Below are 24,571 nucleotides of genomic sequence, written 5' to 3'. Positions count from 1 at the left end.
CCGGGCTCAGACTGAAATACGTACAAACAAAAAACGTAGACAACGTGAGATTTTAGTACTTTTCATCAATTAAATAAAATATGGTGTAGTCATTCCATGTAATTTTACATTTTAATAAAAAGATATGATAGTATGTGATATAGTAATATTTGTGATATAGATATATTTAGTAATATTGTTAGGTTCAGCAATAAAGTGGATTTTTTTCTGAAACGTGCAGCTAATTACAACACATGGTAAATCCTTATTGCACAAGCGTTCATAAATCAAACTTAAAAAGAAGAAATAAAAATGGTAACAGTACCTCAAAAATCTGATGTGCGAGAAAAAAAGTTTTAATATTTTTTTAGTCAGCGTCAAAAATATATTTAGGGAGGCATAAAGCCATTTCTGATTACAATTTTCTGTTGACCAGTGTTAATGAACAATAGGAAAAATAGTTTTCCCTTTTAATTATGACATTGCGGGTTACGCTGTTGCCTTGAAAAGCAACTCTTGCAAAACCAAGGATCCTTTGTCTATCCTGCTTGAAAACTGACGTGAGCAGTAGCCGCCATTTATTAACTACAAAGATGACCGCAAGATTTTTTTTAATTAGCATTGAGTCAAACACATCACAGAGACGGAGTTAAAATACGTACAATACCATGAGCATATACACAGCTCACAAAAAGTTAGGGCTTTTAGGTGAAGTTTTACGATAAGGCTTGCAAGAAAATTCCTTTGCATCTAAAATGTGTCCTAAGTTCATTATAACTTCTTATAGGCGTTTTTTTTTAACATCAGAATAAGAAAGTAGACCCTGTTTCTTTCTGTTTGTGATAGTGTATTATTAACACTTTGCTTCTGAAAATGCAGCCACAGGTTGCATTTGAACTGTCCCACATACAATTTTTTCTAAGCGACTGAGTCGTCTGCTTTGCCACAAGATGGCGGCAAAGCACTTAAAAGAGAGGATAATAACAACATGCATCCAGTTTGCGCACAATCATGAACCCATGATACATAATTAAACGCAAAAAAAATCACATTGTCATGAAGCTCATCAATTAAGTTGTGCAAAAAGCACTGAAACGTTCAACAGTTGACAGTGTGCATTCAAAATATGGCTGAACAATTGAATTGAAATAAACATCACAATGTGATACAATGAAATTTTAAAATAAATTATGCAATGTGGGGGCGGGGGGCATATTGTACTGATTGGTCAGTTGTCTTTGTTTTTAATGAGTGTATTGAATTTATTATGTAATATCTAGATACGTTCTGCAATGCACATGTTTACATATCGTTTTGTGAAACATGTCAAGTTGAAGGGATAAAGCCACAGATTTGGTTACAATCTGATTTAAGATTTACTGACTTATCTTGACGCCACACTTGTTTGGTAGAATTTTGTGAAGTTGCAGCCGCGAATGCTTAAAAGGCAGCAAGTCAAAGCATTTAGTGAGTAAGTCTAACAAGTAGATAAACCGTCTTTCATATTAACTCATTGCTTTGTCTTTATTTTTTGCCTAAGCCTAACCGATAAAACCAAAACATGTATCATAAATCTGGGAATGTTAAAAAATACTTGGGAAGAGGATCTTGGAAAAAATAATCGCATATTATATCGCAATATTCAGGAAAATAAATCACAATTACATTTTTCAAATGAAGTTGTCCTGCAAATGTTAAAGTGCATTTTAGGTTCATGCTGAAATTTCACCCAAAAGCCCAAACATCCCCAACTTTTCGTGAGCAGCGTATTCACACAAAAAACACACTGATTCCCTACCGAGTTGTGCCTTGTCACACAAAAATATGGGGTATAAAAATATCCTTTTGCCATTTATTAATAGCGTTTGCAAAAACATTGAAAAGAGTGGAAAACAAGTGTAAAACATAGAAGAAGAAACATGTGACACTTCTCACGGTGGCTCAAAATGTTATTTTGTTTGTACGCAGCTCCTTTGGGGCGTTGAGCCTCAACATGAAGCGACCTCTAAAATAAGACGTGAGGAGAGTAGCGGGTCGCAGTCACCCACCGTGCCCTGCCGGTACTTGAGAGTCGGGGTGGGGGGGCCGAGCTGCTCAGATGAGTAGCGACGGCGTGGGCTTCTTGCCCGGCCACGCTTCTTTGGCGTACTTCTTTTTGCGTGGCTCGTTGTGCGTCTCTGGGAGGTAGGGCACCGTAACCGGGGTGGGGGCGAGGGTGACGGGGCGGCGGGGAGCCTCGGGGGCCAGGTCCACCTCCGGGGCTGGGTTGGGGAAGGGCAAGGGGAGGCCGCCCTGCATGGAGGCGCCGCCCGGGGCTCCCGTGGGCTGGGTCTCGTGGCTGGTGGGGGGCAGGTCTCCGTAGAGACCGCCGCTCAGGGAGTAACCGTGCATGCGCTTGGAGGCAAAGTCGTCCAGACCCAACGTGTTGTGGCCGTCGGAGCGACGTTTCTGCCGCACGGAGAGCACAACAACTACACGTTTAGAAAATAAACTTGGGAAAGTGTTTTTTTTTTTTAAGACTGTTTCTCATTACAGACAAGTGTAAAATAAATAAATAAAACAGCTGAACAGCGGTTCATATCTCAACAAATCACTAGTTGAAACATGGCATTCTGATTAATATTGCGTTGGTGGAATAGGAGTTAAGCAGCAAAATCCACCCCTTTTTAGCCATCTCAGGGGGCGGCCATTTTGTCACCCCTGTCGAACGAAAATGACATCACAACTGCTCAGGGCTAAGGTAACGACCAATCACGGCTCAGCTTCAGAAAACAGGTCGGCCGTGATTGGTCATTACCTGAGCCCTGAGCAGTTGTGATGTCATTTACAGTCGACAGAAGTGACAAAATGGCCGCCCCAAAGATGGCTAAAAACGAGTGGATTAAATCTTATTCCACAAATACAATATTTATCAGAATGCCCTCTTTCAACTAGTGGGCTTGCATAGAACATATTCTTGAAAAAAATGTTTTTTTTTGTTGTTGTTGTTTTTTTTCACAAGAATATGTTCTGTGCAGAGATGGAAAATCCAGGTCACAGTTTGGCTTTAGCCACAGGTTCTTCTACTCAACCGGCAGGTAAACGAGCTCAGTTGAGTAGAGACAAACTGTGGCAGGGTTTTTACTTTCTGGATCTGAATTTCCCAACTCTGGTTTTGTGCAGCCCCACTAGTCGAAACATGGCATTCTCATTAATATTGCGTTGGTGGAATATGAGTTAAGCAGTAAAATCCACCCGTTTTTGTACATCTCAGGGGACGGCCATTTTGCCACTTGTCATCGACTGAAAATGAAATCACAGTTGCTCAGGGATCAGCTTCGGAAAAACAGCTGAGCCGTGATTGGTCGTTACCAGAGCCCTGAGCAACTGTGATGTCATTTTAAGTCGAAAGAAAGTGACAAAACGGCCACCCCCTGAGATGGCTAAAAAACGGTGAATTTTGTTGCTTAACTCATATTTCACCAACGCAATATTAATCAGAATTTTATGTTTAGACTAGTGAAGGTGCATAGAACATATTACTGCAAAGATTTTTTAGGGGTTGACTTCCCTCCCTAAGTTTCTTACCTTGATGGGGACGACGGCCGTCTGCACCATGTTCCGAAAGCGTCCCACCGAAGGGTCGATGTCCTCTGTTAGGCATTTGTGAACGGAAAATGTCCTTTCAGTTCGCGTTCGCGTTTTTCAAAACACACTCAATTTTATTTGATTTTGTTTACGAATGTTGTTTTTTTTCCCCAAACTCAGTGGTAGTTATCCTGTACACTACAATAACCTCGGCACATACTCAAAACGGAATTTGAAAAATATTTTCCATGCGTACCCGGATTGATGATGGAGTCCTCGTCATTGAAGGTGACGCGGGAGTTCCTCCTCTTCCTCTTGGGCCTCTGGATGTCCAGGTTGCCCTCCTCGATGGTCAGCGTGGAGATGCGCTTGTTGTGGGCCGTGTTGAACTCGGTCAGGTTCTGGTTGTGAAATTGTGGGACGGTAAAATACAACCATAACCCGGGAGACTTCTTAACAAATACCACCCCGCTAAGTAAACACACCTCCAGCTCCGTCTCCTCCTCGGGGAGCCCGAGAAGCCCTTTCAGCTCGTCCTCGTCTCCGATTTTAATGTCACCGGTGCCGGCGCCTCCCTGGCTTTGGGGTTTCTCTCGGATGGTGTAGGTACGCGTGGATGCCCCAAAAGACAGAGTGGAGTCGATGGGAACCTGCTGGGGCTTGTGCGCCTCCAGGCGGATGTGCCCGAGGAAGGTACCGTGTGCTGCAAACAACGACACGGGCAACGTGCTTAATAATTTGATTATGGAGGAGTTCAAATCCAAAGCAAGAAATAGATTGAAATTGGAAAGATGTAAAGTGGATGAATTATGAGGAAGTAGATTCCAGTCAAAATAAAGAGCGGAGGAAAATTGGAATAAAAAAAATAATTCAAATATATATATATATATATATATATATATATATATAAAAATATTGACTAAAATAGTGGCCAGTTATTTAGTTACTCAACTGCGGACGGTGCTGGCCATTTATTAGAGAGGAGACCTTTATTTGTAAAAATTTAGAACTACTTTAATCTAACATTAATATGTAGATTATTATTTATTCATACAAAGTTAAAACAATTTGTCAACTAATATCAAATATTTAAAAAATACCTAGTTGGTTAAACAGTTACTACCAGGCATTGATTAGCAATGAGGACTTAATTTGTACGAATTTCTGACATCTAAATTATGAGTATTGCCTCAAATAGCAGCCACAGACATTTTGTTACTCAACTGTGGAGGTTATTGGTCATTTAATTGAGAAGAGGAAATTTTTTACAATTCAATTTCCTTTTTTTTTTTTTTTTACAATTCTTTTTTGTCATTTCTGTCAACTAACATAAACATTTTTGGGGGGGAAATTACCTTATTTCCTCAAATAGCATCCAGAGATGTTTAGTTACTCAACTGCAGTCAGTACCAGATTCACTTAGAGTTGAGTTGATTAGAGAGCAGGCCTCCATTTGTACAAATTCATTCTGATGGCGTCTTACTGCTGTTGAGGTCGATGAGAAAGAGCCTCTTCAGGTGTTTGTGGTAGACCAGGGCGGCGTGGACGCGCGAGCACGACTGATGGTCGATGGTGAAGTCGCACCAGTCCGGATTCCTGCCGAACAAGTAGAACTTCTTTTCGTCTATGATCAGTTTCTGAAGAAGAAAAAAAGAAAAAGAGACAAGACAGAAAGCCCTTTGTCATTGGGCGCATTGGCCAGCCAACAATTTGCAGTCTATCGGCTGTGCCTCTGAGCCATAACTCCAACAGTGGCACTCCCCACTGAGAAGCTTAAATATCAGGGCTCAGTGTTGCTCTCGCACCTTTCGGGAGCCATGCAGCCATGGAGATGGAGGCCAGTGTGCAACACAACTGAGACTCACTGGGCTGCCGGGCTTGTATCTGGTGCTATTCAATTCAAACCCATTCACACCAGGGCTGTCACTGTCGAATATTTTTAGAAGCGATTATTCCATTGATTAGTTGAATGATCGGATGAAATTTTATTTAGCATTTAAGTGTATGTATTAATTACTGATCATTAATCAATTATTGTTGTTTATTTGATGGAAAAACAACTATTAACAAACACTTTACAAATGACAGAAACTTACATCATAGCATTGTTTTTGATGTGACTTCCAGCTCCACATACAGTAATCATGCTTTATTAAACCATTTTATAGTATAAATGGTCTTTTATTGGTTTATTATGTTTTATATATAAATATAAGTAAATACAAATTTTTCTGTGTTACAAACATGCAACAAAATACCGGTTTAAAGTAGAGCTGGAACGGATTAACGACATTCCAATTCATTTCAATGGGGGTTACTGATTTTAAATAATGGAGTACATTTCGTGCTATTTCTAAGTAATATATTTTCAGCATTTTCCCTAACTTCCACAAAAGTGGGCCTCGAAAAAACAAAATGTCGCAGGGTGGCTGCCGTTGAGAACCACTGTTAGTATCACTTTCTTCTTACCTCTATCAGTTTGTCTCCCTTCATCACATCAAGATGGAGGCCGACAGGTGGCTTGCCTCCCCTGAAATGGAGTGCATCTTAAACCTAGTCATAATCACACTCTCAAGAGACCCAAGTGCAATGAATGAGTCATGATTTACATTTTGCAAACATAAAATTGACTTCGACCTCGATCGTGGAGAAAGAACCACTTCATTAAGAAATGCATAAAAACAAAGCAAATTCCCTTCATCGCTGTGTCAATAAATTGCCTTCAGTACTGACAAAATGAGCATTTTCAGATGCGATCGACATGTTCAATGAACTCCCTCGCCGCAGACATCGCAAGCTGCCTAGCATCGGCGAAATGCTATGGCTAGCAGCACCGGTGAAAATCAGAAAAAGGCATCCGCTAAACGAGGATTATTCAACTTTGTAAACATTTGACAGCCTTTCGGTGCATCAACGATTGTATCGCGCCCCAGTGTTACACGATAAGATAGTGCAGTTTCTCACCATGTTGGACAATCAAAAGGAGGAGGGCCCTCTGTACTAGTTTTCGTCGCCATCTTGGCCTCATCCTCTCAAAGCCGTGGAGTGTGCTGGGTAATTCCGGAACGCGGGGGCTGTTGGGAATTGGAGTTCTACCAATAAAATGACTCTAGCCCCCAAGGCAGACATGATTACGACGAGTTTATCGTGCTATTGTTTATTTAGGAAAATTGGATACATGTCATAATTTCTTAATTTTTTTTCCCTTTAATTTTTGAAAGTGAGTTTCCCTCGTGGATAAAAAAAGGCACAGTATTGCTGGACAAGGTTTACAAACTGAAAGTTGTATTATCCCCCACGCAAAAAATGTCAATACAGTATAAAGTGTTTTTGCTGGTTAAAAAAAAATCACAAATAAGAGTTAGGTATTACATAATGAAATACCTACGACATTACGTGTGTGTCAAGGTTATTAGTTAACAAAAGCTCATGAAATAACTAACACTAAAATTGAAAAAAAATAAACATTTTCATTAACAAAATAAAATAAAAATGAGAGTGCTTTAAAAAAAACAAAGAAAACTAACTAAAACTACATTTTACGTTTATAAAACTAATTTAAACTATAATTATAGTGGAAATGACCTGTCTTTGTCAATTAATTTCATACATGAGCTTTCAGGGTTTATTTTAAATGTATTTATTTGTATTGTTCCGCAGTGCATAATAAGGAAAATTTATTTAGGAATTGTAGTTTGCTTTATTATACAATATTTATTGTGATCTTTTTTATGTTGCACTCAAAAAATATTCCTTATATAATGACACAAAACAAATACTAAACCCCCCCAAAAACTGAACTAAAGTGAAGCATTTTCAAAAATATAAAAACTAATAAACAACCAACAAAGCGCTCTAAAAATGAATTAAAAAACGAATTGAATTTTTTTTTGAAAAGTCAAAACGAAATATGACGAGTCTAAAATTATTTTAACCCTGGTGGGTGTCTATGTATCAATTTCAGAATTCACCTAATAAAATATAACTTAAATTCTTGTAATATTATGGCTATGTTTCTACAGAAAAAATAAAAAGCAACATTATTCCCAGAATATTTTTTTTCCCCTCCTGCAGCAGTTGTGACCTATGAGATCAAAGCATTTCATGGTTGACATGTTATCAGTCAAATGTCATCTGAAGACACAGTTGGAGATGAAGAATCTTTCATAAGACAGGCGCAACAATGTTGAAACATCTTCATAGATCCAAACATTGATTTTCCTCTCCTTCTGTTTGTTGTACGTGATCCTATGCGATACAATGGGAATGAGTATCGGATGGTATCTGCCTGGATCAGCTGCATAAAAGGTCACCACCAGGTTGAAACTTTGTAATTGTCTAGTTTTCTGAAGTATGGCACATAAATAACAAAAAACGTCATTGTCCTGTGAAAAACACTTATCTCCAATTTTGGAAACTTTTTTTAATTTTCACTTAAATGCGATTTCTGTAACGCGGAAACATGATTCAGGTAAAAAAAAGAAAATGGAAAAAAATGGAGATAAGTGTTTTTCACATGACAGCGAAAAAATGCTGTGTTCCTTTGTGGAGGTTTGTTTGCTGGGTTTGAATCATTTATCACAGGAGGAAGTAAAGGCTTGTGCTGTGCTCTGTCCACTTAAGACTGACGCTCCTTTTCCAAGACTATTTTAGCTTAGCTTTGCTGATTTTGGCTCAGTTCATTGTAGTGTGATGCTAACTTAGTTTAGTTTAGCCTCACCTATCGCCGCTTATTTTCACTAGCTCAGTTTGCCTATGTTAGCTTTGTTTATTTTAACTGAGTGTAGTTTAGCATAGCCATGAGTTAGGCTAAACTACACTCAGTTAAAAGCTAGCTTATTTTCACTAGCTGATCTTATTTTAGTTTTACTTGCTGTAGTTTGGCCTTTGTTCAATTTGCTTACTTTAGTTTGTAATTGCCTATGTTAACTTTGTTTAGTAAAGCCATACACTGTTCTTATCAATTACGGTAGTTTGATTTAGCATAGCTTTTTTTATTTGAACTCATTTATCGTTGGGAGTTTTTTTTAGCATAGCTTTTAGTTCATAATAGCTACCCGGACTCAGTTCATCTTGCGTAGTGTTTCGATCTTAGAATATTTGAGTTCGACTTCCTTTGTTTGAACATAGTTTATTTTAGCTTTATCTGTCTATCTGTCTACCCATCCATCTAGAACAATGTCACACCGTAGCTGGGTTCTGTATAAAAAGTCTGCAGACATCCTGGATATGAGTCTAAAATGTCTGCTTCAAACCATAATGGCAGACTTCCTTGTCTTTTTTTGACATGGCTTCCTGAGACTTTTTTTGTGGCTGCACTTGCGATAGACACACCTGCCAAAACGTCATGTTTGCTAAGTGAAACTGTCTCGAGGAGCTGAATTTTCCAAAGCAAATTAGAGAAACGCTTCAAATCTTGTCAGCATCCAGTGTGTCCTTGCCTGTCAATCCCGGATGCAGGAGACACTCAAGTGGGGAAAGTGGGCGGGCAGATGAAGGAATTATGCATGAAGGGGTAAAATTCCGAGGAGACGAGGGGCTCACATTTGTCATCAGTTGACGTCCCGTGAGGGGAACGAGATTTCTTGTGGCATTAAGACATGAAGTATGAACACTAAGTGTATTTGCATTACTCCATCCTTGACACTAATGCCACAAGTTTATGCATTATGGTTATATGGTGTGCATGATATGATAACGTGATTATAAATGTATTCATCATACTGAAAGATTTTTCTTTTTGGCACATTTCCTAGGCCATTCCTTCTTAGCAGCGGATCATCTTTTATTGTTAGTAATATGACTGTACGATGAGTGCGTATTGCATGGAGCCACACAATGATGATTAAAAGTCAAGCTCATGTTGACTAAACAGGAAAAAAATATTCGATGGCCGCTTCATTAGGTACACGTGCATGCCAAATAATATCTGTATTACTTGCAACTTGCGCTTGTACAAACACGGTCATGATCGCGTTTGGTAGCCATTGAACATGTTTATTTTTGCGCATGTAGTTTGTAGTGCATTGGACTGAAATGGTTCCCAATCATGTGACCTTTTCGTGTGGTCAAATAAGGTAATCATTTATTAGAAAAAGCTTCAACGACAACCACGTTGTTACGTCAGATTATTTCGTGATGCAGAAAATACATAGACAAGCTATGATGTGCCCAAGACAATCGTCGTTGGATCGATAATTGTTTTGTAGCGATATCACTCAAGTCATGTGTGGTCTTGTATTATGATTTGGTTATTAGACATTCACCAACCTACCTCCTCATAAGCGTAGCCCTTCCCTCTGGTGATTTAATTTCAATTGAATTGTCTATTGATGACTTCCTTCATTTTAACCAGAGTGACTCATCTTCATATTCACTTTCTATAGAAGACTATATTGCATTCTAATATTAAAATTGTCCCCCTCCCCCCCCCCAAAAGTATTTTATTTGATCATATCTCAGAGGACATCATTTCTTTTTCCGCGCTCTCCAATAAAAGGCCAAATTGGAGTCATATTGAAATTACAGCTGCGATTTGTGATCTGGATCAAAGATATGGCTTTCATTTCAATTTACATACAGTATGAAATGGCAAGACAAGGATATCAATTTTTTAAAAACTCTATACGTGCACAAAGTCTTTGTTCGTTTTTGCCGACTTTTCTTCTGCTTCTGACCGCTGACTCATTTGTTTTGCTGTTTTCTTTTGCCTCCAAAAATTTTCATAATTTCACCTCTGTACCTCCAGGGAAGACGTGGGTAAATTTGCTCTGACGTAATCCACATCCCCGGCGAAGAAAATAGACCACTTCATTTTGGCTTTGAGTAAGCTGTCAAGCACCAAATCAAGAATAAATGGGGGGGAAAAAAACTCCCGCTGGGATCATTCTAAACGCAGGGTACAGTCTACTACCGTATATACAGTATATGCGCAATTGCGCGCACATATGATCTGCTTTGATGGCACAGAATGACAATGCAATGACATGCCGGAATTGCTATTTGCTGTATTAAATATCGAAGACAAGTTCCAGGTGTTGGAATTTTATTTAGAGAGAGCATCACCTCCAAACATTTACAAGAAGCGGGGAGAAGGAATTCCATCTTCCTGACAAGGCCGCAGGGCAGTTCCGGTGCCTCATTAAGGGATTTCTTCCATTCTGCATGGGGTCCGTTTCTCTCAATCCACGTTCGGGCTTGTTTATCCTTTTTTTTGTTTTTGTTTGTGTGTTGGTATGCATAGGTAGAGACATTTGTATACAGGTTTCGTGTTTAAGTTTATCTACGCTTGCCTGTGTAGCGCTGTATTCACATGCTTTAAAAACAAAACAAAAAAAACAACAAAAAACAAGTGAACTGTATCTCTCATATTATTATCGTATCCTGTCTTGCTACGAAAATATTTTCGGGAAAAAATACAGTAGTGTGCTAGGCCTAAGTGTTCATCAAAAAACAAGACAGAGGTTTAAAATGTAGTATTTTTGTACACCGCTGTAACATTATGCACAGTTTTAACAGTAAGACTGCGCTTCCATTCAGAAAAAAACAAGTGTACACACACTTATATACACATACGGATATATACTGTATACACATACATATAGGTATAAGGTATTGCACAAAAAAATTGTACCTAAAGAATCATTAAACCTCAAAATTGAATACATCTGAATGTTTTCAAGAGAGCAAATCCACTCGTTCGTCTTTAAGTGCTGTGTGTTAGGTTGTAGGTGGCATTTGAGATGCGACGGTTTTGTGCCTCTGTCCACCACCCGTTGAGAATCACTGGTGTAGGCGTACCTAATGAAGTGACCGGTGAAACTCCATCAATCCTCAGCTTGCGTCCTTGTGAAAACTGCTTTTAACTGACCGTCCGCGCGTGTTCCTGTCGCTCCTTGACGATCGCCTCGATTTCGCGGAGTCCGAGTGCTGTCAACAGAGGAGGATCTTGATGAAGGCCTTGCGGAACTCCACGTTGAAGGTGGTGTAGATGACAGGGTTGACGGCGCTGTTGAGGTAGCCCAGCCACGTGACGGCGCTGTAAAGCGACGGTGAGATGCAGCAGCTGGCGCAGTGAGCCTTCAGGACGTGTGTCAGAAAGAAGGGCAGCCAGCAGATAATGAACACCCCTGGGGGGAAAAAAAAACAAAAATCTCAATTGGGGCCCAATCGATTCAATTAGCCGATATTAGTTCTTATAAAACCGTCAGATTTTTGCTGAACCCACCAACCCCCACCAAAAAAAATGGATACATAACCACATTTCAATAGGGGTTACTAATATATATATATATATATATATATATAAATATATATATACACACACACACATGGGTGTGATACGATTCAAGGACGATTCATTTTAAAGTGGAACGATTTGATTTTGTTTACTTTTTTTCCCCAATACATTTGTGATTTGATTAGTATGTGTGATTGGGGCGGTTCACCGAGGACAATGGCGAGCATCTGCGTGGCCTTCCTCTCCTTCTGCTGCGACATCCTCCCCCTGGACCTCTCCTTGGTGACGCCGGCCGCCCAGCCGCCGCCTCCGCCGCCACGCTCCCGCCAGCCCTCGCGGCCACGCATGCCGTCCTCCAGCGTGGGGGGGCGGGGCGTCAGGGCAGAGCGCGTCACCGTGCACGGAAGAGCCGGGGCGGGCCCCACCGAGACGGACAGAGAGATGGTCGCCCGGCCGGGGAGCGGGCGCGACGTCTGGTCGGCGGACAGCGCGGCCGAGCTCTGTTCGGGCTGCGGCAGGAAACGAGCGTGCTCCACCGCCTCCTTCACCAGTGTCTACAAGAACATTTAACAAAATACAGTAATCACACACAGAGGCGTTCCACCAAAATCTGGGCGATGATAATACATCTCCATGAAGCCCCCCGCCCCACACCAGGCGTCTTCGCAAGGGGCCCGACAATTCCTCCCATTTCCCCCTCTAGATCGACACCCTGATTGTATGTAAAATCGTGCATTTCACATGAAAAAAAATTTAATCCAATTTAATAAAAGATAATCAAACATTTTGTATGCAAAATTTCAGAAAATAATTGTATATCAATTTCAATGAAAAGTTGAATAAATAATGAAATACATATTTGTTAAATTAAATGCAATATTGATTCGAATCATTTAATTGTTTTTATGTAATAATATGAATAAGTAAATATATTATCATCACTACCCAACATGGTGTAAAATTCAATCTGCAGCTTCATCCAAAACTGAACAAAAAAAATGGAGAACATTTTTTTTCATGAAAAATAGATGGAAAAAAAATCACATGAAAAAATGTGTGAAATTTATACCTATATTTTGTGTTGCCAGTTGAAGTAATCAATTTTGCACATGTGTGATATTTTGCCACAAAACCACAATATGGAGCCATAACATCAATGTAATCTTCTTGCGGCTGGCCTGCGTGCCTCCACTTTCCAAAATGTTGGGCGGCATTCCTCTACCTCTGGTGCCAAAACATTGAAACGACAAAAACGTAAACTCTTGAGACTCACCACCCGCTTGCGCTGGGGGGCTGCAGCGGAGGGTCTCAGGATCAAAGCGCATAGTTTCACGTCCTCTGGCTGTGTACATTTATTCTGGAAGACGCAAAAGGAAAGACCGGGAAGAACCAAACCTCCATCATCGGCTTTGCGGAAGGCATTTTCTCACAGCAGAAAATGTTTGGTTGTGTTGTCTTTCAAACAAACAAATCAACAACCCTCCAAAAATGTTTTTTTTTTGTACGAAACCCAAAAGACTGGATTGTTTTGAGGTCAAATGAATAACCCAAAAAGTTGTGCCAGTGTCCCTTTTTGACCCAAATTGGGTTATTTTTGACCCAACTGTTTTAAGAGTGCTCACTAATCAACTCTTAATTCACTTCATAGTTAAATAAAGAAACCCAATAAAATGTTGAATCGATATAAATTGTAATACACTACACTGACTAACAAAATGGCCACCAAAACAAAAGTTCCCTAGTGGAGGTAACAGTAAGGGTAATGTTTTCTCCCCCGCTACCTTCCTGTGCCGCTGCGACTCCTCTGGCCCGCTGAGCCCTCGGCGCGGCGCCGTGCGTCGGCCACGCCTTCGCAGAACCACGCAGATCTGAGCGTACACCAGCAAGGTGACAATGAAGGGCACGTAGAAGGACGCCACCGACGAGTACACCACGAAGGCCGGGTCAGCGAAGCTGCACGTGGTGCCTTCGCCGTCCACTGGAGGGTGGGAAAACTCACTTCAATCACCTCTACTCATGACACCGCCAACTTTTAACACAAAAAGTACGACCTAAAAAAAAATATTCAAGAGTCCAAGAACCAACATCGTGATTTCGATTGTGAACCACCTCACCAAAATATAACCCAAACATCCGCAACTATTTTTATCCTTTTTTTTTTTTGTAGGAGGCACAAAAGTGTGCGAGTTGTTCTTTTTTGCGTCTTACCGGTGTTGTTGAGCCCAAAGAGCAGCGGGCAGGAGATGGCGAAAGACAGGAACCATACGGCGGCGATCATCAGCGCCACCCTCCTCCTGGAGCTGTAACGCGTGTTGTACAACAAGGGCATGGCCACCGCCGTGTACCTGCAGCATGCACACAAATCCGTTTTTTTTTTTTTTTAAATCAAATACAATTTTACGAAAAATACTTCCATTTTCTAAAATTCAAAATAAAAATCAATTTTACAATAAGTACTTTTTTTTTTTTTTTTTACCATTTATTAAAATTAAATAAATAGAATATATTTATTTTTTAATACCATCGACGTACCTGTCGATGCTGATGGCACACAGGTTAAGGATGCTGGCAGTGCACATCATCACGTCGAGAGTCAGCAGGATGTCGCAGTGGATCAGGCTGAAGCGCCACTCGCCCACCACCTTCCATCACGCATGCACACGACATCCACACGCTCACACAATGAGCCGTCCTCCACAAAATGGACACCATCGTTGTCCAAGAAGATACGTGCGATCTGTCCATCTACGGTATCTTGCACCATGTGCCTGCCAGTCCTTATATTAATTAGCGCCTTACCCTGACTAGTTCAGCGTCAGCCAAGACAAGAACAATCAATTATTAACACGTACGTTTCAAAATAATTCACTTTAATGGCGGCTCCAATGACAATGCCTCCTCAAATTAATTGCTTCAGGCGGAAGAACGTCGATCCTTCAATTTCTCTTCTCATTACGGTGGCAGTTGAGCAGGAGCAAAAATACGTTCTTCGAGAGGCGGGGTGCATTCCGCACTGGTCGACAGCACGCACAGACAAACAAACAATCATCCATTTTCCATTTTGTGATATTATGGTGAGCTGGTTTCACACCTATGGACAATTGAGAGTCTTCTAGCATTCACGTTTTGGAATGCGCTACGTGGACATGCTGGTAAATTGAGCAGCGGGGCACAAATGATTCTGCCCCAAGTTCAGCAAAGGAAATGTGATTGTGTACACGATAAAAAGAAAAAGTTCAACTATGGGGCGCAAATGATTCTGCCTCACATATTCTGCCCAGCAACAGCTGCTAAGTACAATACCTATTCTTAGCATTCTACAGCAAAGTTAATGTGATTGTGTACACAAATAAAGGTAATTAAAGCAGCACTGGGCAAGAATTCGAACTTTACAAAACATTTTCACAACTCTTTTGAGGAAACATTGACTTACAAGTAGTTGAATGGGACTTTTTGTCATGCCCTCGGGGGGGAACTGTATCGTTTTTGCTGGCACTAAGCAACTTTGAGGAAGATGGTAGCAACCCTGGCACACAAAAAAATACAAATGTCCTGAATTGCTTTACGGCATACTCACTTCCTCCTTTCGCTATAACGACGGAAGTCGATTCGAACGTCTACACGCTATTACTGGTGTCATGGCAGAAGCCCCAAAACAAAGCAAAAAAAAAAAGTATTGTTTGAACAAAATTCGATTCATTATCTCATCGCTATTCATCTTTCGCACAGCCACTGGAAATAGAAATGTAATTCAGTCCAACTTGCAGGCGAGAGTGAGAGTTCAGGATTTCACGACACATGGGAAATGTGGTTGACTTTTGTCAAAACACTACCGCTTTTGTCCACGTGGCGCCGCCATAATCAACAAAAACTGACATATGACACGGTGTAACGTAATAAAGTGTTTAGCTTCTTTAGCTTTTATCTGCCTAGGACCAAGTGACCAGGCAAAGGTAAAGGGAACATACAGGGATGAAAACTGCGAGTGAATTTTATCTGTCCTACCTCAAGGTAGACCCCCCACGGCATGACCAGGGTGGCCAGTAGCAGGTCAGACACAGCCAGGGAAACAATGAGGTAATTGGTGGTGGTCTGCAGGGCCCTTTCCCGTGACACGGCCACGCACACCAGCACGTTGCCGAACACCACGCAGAAAATGAGCAGCACTAGCAGCACGGCGTAGAAGTTGTACGGCGGCGAGGAGGGCGAGGACGCCGCCCCACTGCAATTGCCCGCCAAGGACAGCGGGATGTACAAGGGGTTGGCGGAGGCCAGGGCTGAGGAGGAGTTGAGATGGAGGGTTGACAGTGGTAAGGAGGAGGGAGGTGGTGGTGGGGGAGGGGGAGGGGGAGGCGCAGGAGGGGGGGAAATGTCGGCGGAGTTGTTTGGAGAAGTCATGGTGATGCTTCATTGGACATGGTTGCTCTGAAAAGTGGTGACACAAAAGGAGGTGGTTATCTTCTTTTCCGAGCCGGCAGTTCACTCAATTGGAATACATCGTTGAAAATGACTTTAGACTCAAGCACAGCAAACAAGATTGCCTAGTACACAGAAAATACCACACATTGCATGGACTCAAGGTGGATAACATACTCCACAAACATGGCCGACATCACACTCCATAAAAATGGCTGACATCAGAACCCACAAACATGGCCGACATCACACTCTACAAACATGGCTGACATCACACTCCATAAAAATGGCCGACATCACACTCCACAAAATGGCCGACATCACACCCAATAAAAATGGCTGACATCGCACTCTACAAACATGGCTGACATCACACTCCACAAACATGGCCGACATCACACTCCATAAAAATGGCTGACATCAGAACCCACAAACATGGCCGACATCACACTCTACAAACATGGCTGACATCACACTCCATAAAAATGGCCGACATCACACTCCACAAAATGGCCGACATCACACCCAATAAAAATGGCTGACATCGCACTCTACAAACATGGCTGACATCACACTCCACAAAATGGCCGACATCACACGCAATAAAAATGGCTGACATCGCACTCTACAAACATGGCTGACATCACACTCCACAATTTGGCCGACATCACACGCCATAAAAATGGCTAACATCACACTCCACAAACATGGCTGACATCACATGTAAACTCATGCCACAAACAGTGCAAACAATAAACATGGCCGACATCACACTCCATAAAGACGGCTAACATGACAATCTACAAACATGGCTGACATCACATTTCACAAACATGGTGGACAGCATAATCCAAATAGAACACACTTGTTCTTTTTATCCAATTTGCATTGTCTGCCGTTAGATTGTGTCTACATTGAATCAGTCGGGAGTGGCGTGAAGGCGTCACTTTCACTTAGCTTTGTGCTTTCTTGCAGCTGCGTGCATCTTCTAGTTACATTTAAAGCAAACGACTATCCGGTCAATCAATACAACAATCAGCAGCGAGCAGGATGGAATCAAGCTTGAGAGGATAATGCCTTTGTTGAGGTGCGGAGAATCTATTGACCGTACCGCTGCCAATCTAGCCCAATCATTTGGCATATTTTGGGAGGAAAAAGATGCAGGAGGTGGAGTCACGTATGATGTTCAGAAAATGACCACATGGGTGAGAAATAACAGGTTGTTGTTTTGGGCCTTGGGTTTTGGGAAACATCACTTTAAAACGTTGAGGGACTTTAGCTAAACTTAATATGCTCACGTTCTGCATATGCAAATGCTAAAGTGGGAAGCCCCTAAGGAAACATGCTAACATTCGGCATACTTTCTCACTGTGATATCCATACAGTGTTGTCTCTAATAAATGAAGTCAGATCAAATCTCTTTCAAGCAAACACATATCTTATCCTGCTGAATAAAAGTCACTAAAGGATCTGATGCTATCACATTTCTTTCCGGCATTTTAGTCTGATTGACTTAATGTATCATGAATGTCGTACTTTGACTGCTTGGATACAAAAGCGACAATGAAGAGCAGCAAAACTAATTAAAAGTGTCCTCAGAAGCACGGCAGCAGCAGTGAGCGTGACTCCTTGAAAGTTTTATTATCAAACATCAACGTTTAATTTTCACCACAAATTTAATCGCGCGTGAAATTATTTCAGTAAGGAAATATATAGACTGCAAATGCTCTCTGGTCAATTACATTATACACTAGAAAATATAGTTTTTGCATATCAACAACTGAATTATAGCACTTGCGTAGAAATAACAACAACACATCTGTTCATAATGTTCGGTGTACTTTAGTGCCTTCGTAAGTCTAACGCTAGTTCTGTATGCAGTTTGTTAGCATAGTAACGTTTGCAAATCATGAGCATTTTTTACACACGTCTAATTCGTGGTAACAATTTTTCACGTGTTGTGCTTTTTTTGAATGATTAACTCATTCACTGCCACCGACGGCAATAGACGGAAATGTCTCGTTAATACACCTGATAAATCCTACGCTTTGATAAACCCTCCTGGAGGGCATCCGCCATTTGTGTCTGCCTGATTTAATAAGTCGGCGTACAAGAAGTTCCACCATTTGTGAGCTCTCATCACAATTTATCTTGAAAAGGACGCAAGAGTGTCTACTTAGGCTGCACAACCAGTCCGTCTTCTGCGGCGCACCTCTAAAAAATGCATTGAGTTGGGGAACAAAAAATACCAGGAAATCACGTTCCTATCCATTTTCTGCGCTGCGATTAATATGATCTTAAATAATCAATGGCGAGCGCCCCGACTTAACCTACTAAGCGGACGGCGTTCATATCCGCAATAACAAAGACAATCAACTAATTCCGATTAGCAATTGTGCTGCAATTTCCTCGCATTTATTAACACCGAGATTACCTTTGATGATAACAAAAGCTACCCTGTGCTATCAATACGCGATGAATAAATCAGCGCAGTACAGAAGCGCAGCGGCTCGTTAATATGATGGACACAGTTAGTCAGTGGAACGCTCTTCTCATACACAAGCTCATTATCTGATGACTAATTAAAAGAACACCACTTTCATTTCATTTCATAGGGACTGCGGAAGGCAGAAATATATACAGAATTCATTAATAAGTCTTGTTGATTGCATCCATCCATTATCTGTACCGCTTCTCCTCACAAGGGTCGCGGGGCGTGCTGGAGCCTATCCCAGCTGTCTTTGGGCAGTAGGCGGGGGACACCCCGAACTGGTTGCCAGCCAATCGCAGGGCACACAGAGACAAACATCCGCACTCACAATCACACCTAGGGGCACTTTAGAGTATCCAATCAACTTACCATGCATGTTTTTGGAATGTGGGAGGAAACCGGAGTGCCCGGAGAAAACCCACGCAGGCACGGGGAGAACATGCAAACTCCACACAGGGAGGCCGGAGCCGGGATCGAACCCACGACCTCTAAACTGTGAGGCGGACGTGCTAACCAGTCGACCACCGTGCCGCCCTTGTTGATTGCAGTTCATGATTAATGTTCATTTTGTCGGCATTGTCGTGCATGGCAAGACATCAACCTTTTCTGCCATGCGGCTTTCCTGCCCACACGCAATAACGATTTTGTCTTACTTTCCGCGTGTATGTGTGTCATTGGTAGGTATTGAATATAATTTCTTGAACAAGCTTGTTTTGAAGGCTGCTTCAGAAATGACCAAAATGGCCCTAAATTGTCCACTTCAAATCAAATGAAAAGGCTTTCCTGTGCATTGATGGTAGATATCGTATAACTACCAAATAAATCTGTCTTCGGAACCTGAATTAAAAGAAAAATTGGCAACAAATTTGAAAATGTAAAGGAAAAGGCCAAAATGACTCTAAAATGGTGGCTGTAAACCAAAGTGGCAAACCTCCTGTGTCTTTTCAGGCATGGCTTTTTTTTGGACACTTTTTTGTGGGTCACTACTTGATAGATAACCTACCATTTTTTTTTGTCTACAAGGGCTGAATTTCCCCCCTAAAAATGAAAATAAAAAACTTGAAATGACCAAAATGGCACAACAAAAACCTACAAAAATGGCTTGTTGAGATTTTTGTGGGCCTACTTTTTCATTTTGCTAAGTAGTTAAGTTTACGGCACTGAAAAACCCCAAATAGAGTGAAACTTGAAAGAAACTTAAAATGGCAGAACAAATAAACAAAATGTATTAAAAAAAAATAGCAGGGTTCCTATATTTTTGGGGACATGGCTCTTGAGACTTTTTTTGTGGTTCTACTCTTGATAGCCACACCCACCCGATTTTATGTTGCTGAGTGACACTCTACGGGGACTGAATTTCCCCCCAGAAATGAAGAAATTGGCAAAAACTTTTGAAGAATCTAAAATGGAAGGAGTAAAAAAATAAATAAAAACAAATTGGTAGACTTCCCCTGTCTTCTTGAACATGGCTTCTTGAGACTTTTTTGTTGGTCTACTTATAAGTGGAATGCCTCACCAATTTCGTGTTGCCAAGTAGATACATACGGGGACTGAATTTACAAAACAAAAAATGAAAGGGACCCTATGGCAGACCAAAAACAAACAACAACAAAAATGGGAGACTTCCTGTGTCTTTTGGGAAATGGCCTCTGAGACTTTTTTTTGTGGTTCTACTCTTGAGAGACGCGCCAACAAAATTTCATGTTGCTAAGTGAAACCATCTACAGAAGCTGCATTTTCAAACAACATAGGAAGCAACTAATCATTTCATCTAGTTTCTTGCTCTTCCAACTGTGTGTTATCTGAAGATTTGGGGAATAAAGCTCTTCATCTGTCTCTAATAACGTGGCTCTCTCCTCTTATCTCCTCACATTCGGCCAACGTCATCACTGCAGTCATTATGTGGCTGGAGTCATTCAACCTAATCTTCCTTCCATTAAGAACAATGGCAAAACAGTTTTATGCCCCCGGTAAGCCTGTTGTTCCCTTGACTGACAGCAATTAACGAGCCTGCACGTCGTCACTTGCGATGTTAATCTGAGAGGAAACAGTCGCAGTTTTAAACTCATTCAAATACTGTGACAGTGAGATGTAAGGAAGAAAACCACTCAAAGTCCCATTTTAAACTTTGAAGTCACATTCAAACATTATTAATGGTCTCATGCGGTCAAGCAAAACACTTCATTAACTCTTGTTCAGTAATGGTTATCTGAATACAAACGGTGCAGCATGGTTACACATGCAGACAACATAACAGTACGCAGTCATATTTTTTGTTTATCCTCTGTGAAGGATAACTATTATTAGTGCCGTACTGATGAGGTAAGAGAGAAGCTGAGCTGTGTCATACAAGTGGCCAAGGCGCGCACACTTTTTTAAATTTCCATTTATGTCATGTTTTTTAAAGTACAATATTACAGAGTGGTAGTTTTCTCATTTAAAAAAAAAAAACATAAAAGTTTTTTGGGGGGGCAGAGGCTGTAAAGGTCAATGGCATTTCCATTTATCTCAATGGCTAAAGATGATTTGGGATATGAGTGTTTTGGGTTAGAAACATAGTTAAGGAACAAATTTATCTTGTGTCTCAAGGCACCACTGTAGTAAATGAGCATGATTATCTGGAAAGGCACGTTTTGTGCTAGTTGTGATCAGATAGCGCCGGCGTACGAGTGTATGAACTGGACTACATGGGTGGAATGAAATGAGACGCAGCGAGAGGAGACAACTTTGTCTGTGATGGATGCACAAACCCCCACACTCCACCTCCCGCCGATTGCTTCTAACCAGATTCACAAACCCCTCACATTGTGCGACGTGATTTGATTCGTCAACTAGAGTGGAGGACTTTATTTGTACACGATCATTTTTTCAAACAACATTATATAGCAAAGGAAGCTAGTTTCCCTTAGCAACATGACCTTCGTCCGTCTTGGGTAGACTGACAACCAGTGTCATCAAGCCACGTTTGAAAAGACATAGGGTGTCAGCCATTTTGGATTGAAACTACTGAAACGCCCTCGGTAAAACAAAACAAACAAAAAAAAAAAACTACCCAAATACCACATACAGTGTATGGAAGGAAGAATGAATAACAATTTCCACAAAAAATAAACATCTGTACAAAAATGCCCTCAGGAATGGAAAAAAGAACAACATGAAAATGTTGAGGAATTCCTCCGCAAAAGAAAAAAAAAAAAAATCAAGAATCCAAGCCTGAAAAGGCACTGAAAGTCCACCATTACAGTATATATTTATTTTAGTTTTAGTTAGTAATTTCATTTTGGCTTTTTTTTTTTCTATTTTCATGTTTTCACATTTTTTTTTCTTCAAAATTCAGCCTCTGAAGACAGTTTCACAGTTTTCACCTAGCAACATGGAATTTGCTATAATCAGTTCCACAAAAAATGTCAAGAAACCATGGCTGAAAAGACTCCAGCACTTTGGTTCAAAGAGGCCATTTTAGGGTCATTTTGGGCATTGCAGACTCATTGAGATTTTGTCTGCTGGCTACCAAATTGAAACCAAATATACTAGACAGATAATAGGGGACACTAATTCTCAATTCCAGTTGTCAATGACCAGTTTTGGTCATTACATGCAGCAATGCATGGCGGAGAATTTTAATGGGGCAAAACTTGAACTCAGTAAACAGCTCCAAGGTCAGAGTTGCAAAATGAAACCATCTGGACTTTAGATTTATGGTTGGCTAAACATGTTGTGATGCTGGTGAGGGGTTCGCTCGCTTGCTTGCCGCTGGTTTGAGTGGATCATAATCAGGAGGTTATCGGTTTGACCTGCACTTCCCGCACAGACTGTCGTGGTATGTCCTTGAAAGAGGCTTGGTGAGTTACAAGACTTTGTGCAGCCGTAAACATGCATTATGGCCAAAAATCCTCTTTATATGCCAGTAAGATGTAGGAGAATTTGACCTAGAGCTTTTGTTTGTTTTTCAACAGCATGATTCCCTCTATAAATATGTATTTATTCATTCATCCATTATGTTTAGCACTAATCCAGTTGAGGGCTCAAAATTCAAGTGGCTGAAATCAAGCATAAAAGAAAACCCTGACTACTCATACATTTAAAAAGATGGCTGTATATATGCAAAAAAAAAAAAAAAAAAGTATGTCTTGTAAAAATAGGACTTCTATTTTTTTTGAAATGCCAGAATTCCGGTATATATATATATATATATATATATATATATATATATATATATATATATATATATATATATATATATATATATATATATATATAATATATATTTTTTAATATAAATATGATTAAAAAAAGCTTCTTCTATTCGCATTTTTAAAAACAAAAAGTAGCCTGGCTTCCAATGCAATGTTTTATAAAATGCCTGAATATAATCATTCTTATTACGAATGGCATTTGAATTAAAAAAACAAAATCCTATTTATTATCATTTTCAAATCAAACACACATCAATTCAATAAACTCGGTCAAATGAACCTAAGTTTGAAATGGCGTTCCAATGTTGCAAATTTAACAACAACGTGTCAGGTATCCTGTATAATTAACGTGAAGTCCAAAATATTAACTATAAAAGTATTCAAAACATGTAAACGTTGTAGTAATTTTATTGTACCACGTACACTGTCACCTCAGTAACCATATTGTTTATGACCATAAGGCAATGATAACTGCTAATTTAATTTCATAATAGGTTTAAAGCAGTTGACCTACCGGCTCCAGGCTTCAGGTCAGCTCCCCTTTCACCATCCCGTCCGGGCGAACAAGGCGGCGTCCAGAGCCTCGTCCACGGCCACTCGCGCTACACTTCCGCGCTCACAAGCTCCAGCACGCACCGCGGTCGTCTGCCGGGGTTCCCCGCCTGCTTCTGCCGCGTCTAGGCACTCGAGCTGGGGTCCGCGAGACGTGTAGGGGAGGGTGGATGGACCGAACTGCGTGCACGCGCGTCTTGTTGATATGAACGGAGTGGAGCTGGCGCGTTCATTGGCTGATGGGAACCGAAGCACACCTGAGGGACTTTGAATGTCTTGACTGACAGGTGAATCAGCCAATCAAGCGCAAGCTGAAGAAAACACCGCCCTAATTCAATTTTTTTTTAGTCAGAATGTTTTAATGTGGTTTATGTCAAGACTGCCAAAAAAATAAAAAACAGACACGCGTTATCATTCACGTCTGCGACTGAGATGGAGAAGTCTGTGAGGGTGAGGGGGCAATATTACACAAAAAATATTATAAAAGCCACTGTGACCCTCCTGAAGTCCAGTCTGCAAACTTAAAGCGGAAATCAACCCAAACATATTTTTTTTCAGGAATATATTCTCAGCAGGCCCACTAGTTGAAACACGGCATTCTGATTAACAGTGCGTTTAAGCAATATGAGTTAAGCAGCAAAATCCACCCATTTATAGCCATCTCAGGGGGCGGCCATTTTGTCATTTCTGTCGACTGAAAATGACATCACAACTTCCCTAGGCTCAAGGAACAACCAATCACAGCTCGCCTGTTTTCTAAGGCTGAGCCGTGATTGGTCGTTATCTGAGCCCTGGGTAGTTGTGATGTCGTTTTCAGTTGGCAGAAATGACAAAATGGCCGCCCCCTGAGATGGCTAAAAATGAGTGGATTAACTCTTATTCCGCAAACTCAATAGTTATCAGAATGCCTTATTTCAACTAGTGGGCTTGCATAGAACATATTCTTGAAAAAAATATATGTTTGGGTTGATTTAAGAAGTCTGTGATGCACCGGAGTCGGGCACGTTAAAAATGGTTAATTATGGTGCCAGTGTGAATTGGGGAGGGCGGGAGGTTCTGTGCTCCCAGAAGACCAGCATTTGTTTGCCTGAAACTGCAAACTGAATAACTAGTCCGTAAATCATTATCAAA

General features: G+C 40.8%; 2 protein-coding genes and 1 non-coding gene across 8 annotated transcripts; all 3 read right to left on the bottom strand.

Moving 5' to 3' along the window:
* Positions 1-573: 573 nt before the first annotated feature.
* Positions 574-6,667, bottom strand: LOC147143145 (nuclear inhibitor of protein phosphatase 1-like). The gene is made up of 7 exons (XM_086037198.1): positions 6,511-6,667; positions 6,016-6,076; positions 5,030-5,183; positions 4,032-4,249; positions 3,803-3,947; positions 3,547-3,611; positions 574-2,427 (listed from the first exon to the last, which is right to left on the bottom strand). The coding sequence occupies exons 1-7, from the start codon at positions 6,561-6,563 to the stop codon at positions 2,074-2,076; spliced, it is 1,050 nt and encodes a 349-aa protein (XP_085893324.1). The 5' UTR covers positions 6,564-6,667; the 3' UTR covers positions 574-2,073.
* On the bottom strand, positions 5,269-5,439 carry LOC147143146 (small Cajal body-specific RNA 1). The gene has a single exon (XR_015088000.1).
* Positions 6,668-10,574: 3,907 nt separating the features above from the next.
* Positions 10,575-23,640, bottom strand: drd2l (dopamine receptor D2 like). 6 transcript variants are annotated; one of them, XR_015087919.1, is made up of 10 exons: positions 23,403-23,640; positions 15,791-16,210; positions 15,219-15,311; positions 14,318-14,427; positions 13,994-14,130; positions 13,567-13,763; positions 13,059-13,142; positions 11,994-12,339; positions 11,417-11,675; positions 10,575-11,346 (listed from the first exon to the last, which is right to left on the bottom strand). XR_015087919.1 is itself a non-coding variant. In XM_086038754.1 (10 exons), the coding sequence occupies exons 2-10, from the start codon at positions 16,181-16,183 to the stop codon at positions 11,329-11,331; spliced, it is 1,587 nt and encodes a 528-aa protein (XP_085894880.1). In that variant the 5' UTR covers positions 16,184-16,210; positions 23,403-23,640; the 3' UTR covers positions 10,575-11,328. The 6 variants fall into 6 exon arrangements, 4 of the variants coding, with proteins under 4 accessions (XP_085894880.1, XP_085894881.1, XP_085894882.1 ...); XM_086038754.1 differs by having other exon boundaries at positions 11,417-11,625; XR_015087920.1 differs by lacking the exon at positions 15,219-15,311.
* Between the last annotated feature and the right edge of the window lie 931 nt (positions 23,641-24,571).

Source organism: Filicampus tigris, chromosome 8 (assembly GCF_054856515.1).
Source record: "Filicampus tigris isolate MCC_2025a chromosome 8, RoL_Ftig_1.0, whole genome shotgun sequence".
Taxonomy (NCBI): Eukaryota; Metazoa; Chordata; class Actinopteri; order Syngnathiformes; family Syngnathidae; genus Filicampus; species Filicampus tigris.
Note: the sequence above shows the minus strand (reverse complement) of the source record. Positions and strands in the feature narration are given on the sequence as shown.

Bases quoted from the DNA above. Each gene is read 5' to 3' on its own strand.
- LOC147143145 (XM_086037198.1), bottom strand. From the start codon at position 6,563: ATGGCGACGAAAACTAGTACAGAGGGCCCTCCTCCTTTTGATTGTCCA. The intron at 3,612-3,802 runs GTACGCATGGAA...AATGCCTAACAG, and splicing joins GGACTCCATCATCAATCCGG to AGGACATCGACCCTTCGGTG. The intron at 2,428-3,546 runs GTAAGAAACTTA...TCCGTGCGGCAG, and splicing joins CGGCCGTCGTCCCCATCAAG to AAACGTCGCTCCGACGGCCA.
- drd2l (XM_086038754.1), bottom strand. From the start codon at position 16,183: ATGACTTCTCCAAACAACTCCGCCGACATTTCCCCCCCTCCTGCGCCT. The intron at 15,312-15,790 runs GTAGGACAGATA...TTTGTGTGCCAG, and splicing joins CGTGGGGGGTCTACCTTGAG to GGTTGCTACCATCTTCCTCA. The intron at 13,764-13,993 runs GTAAGACGCAAA...CCCACCCTCCAG, and splicing joins CTTTGGGCTCAACAACACCG to TGGACGGCGAAGGCACCACG.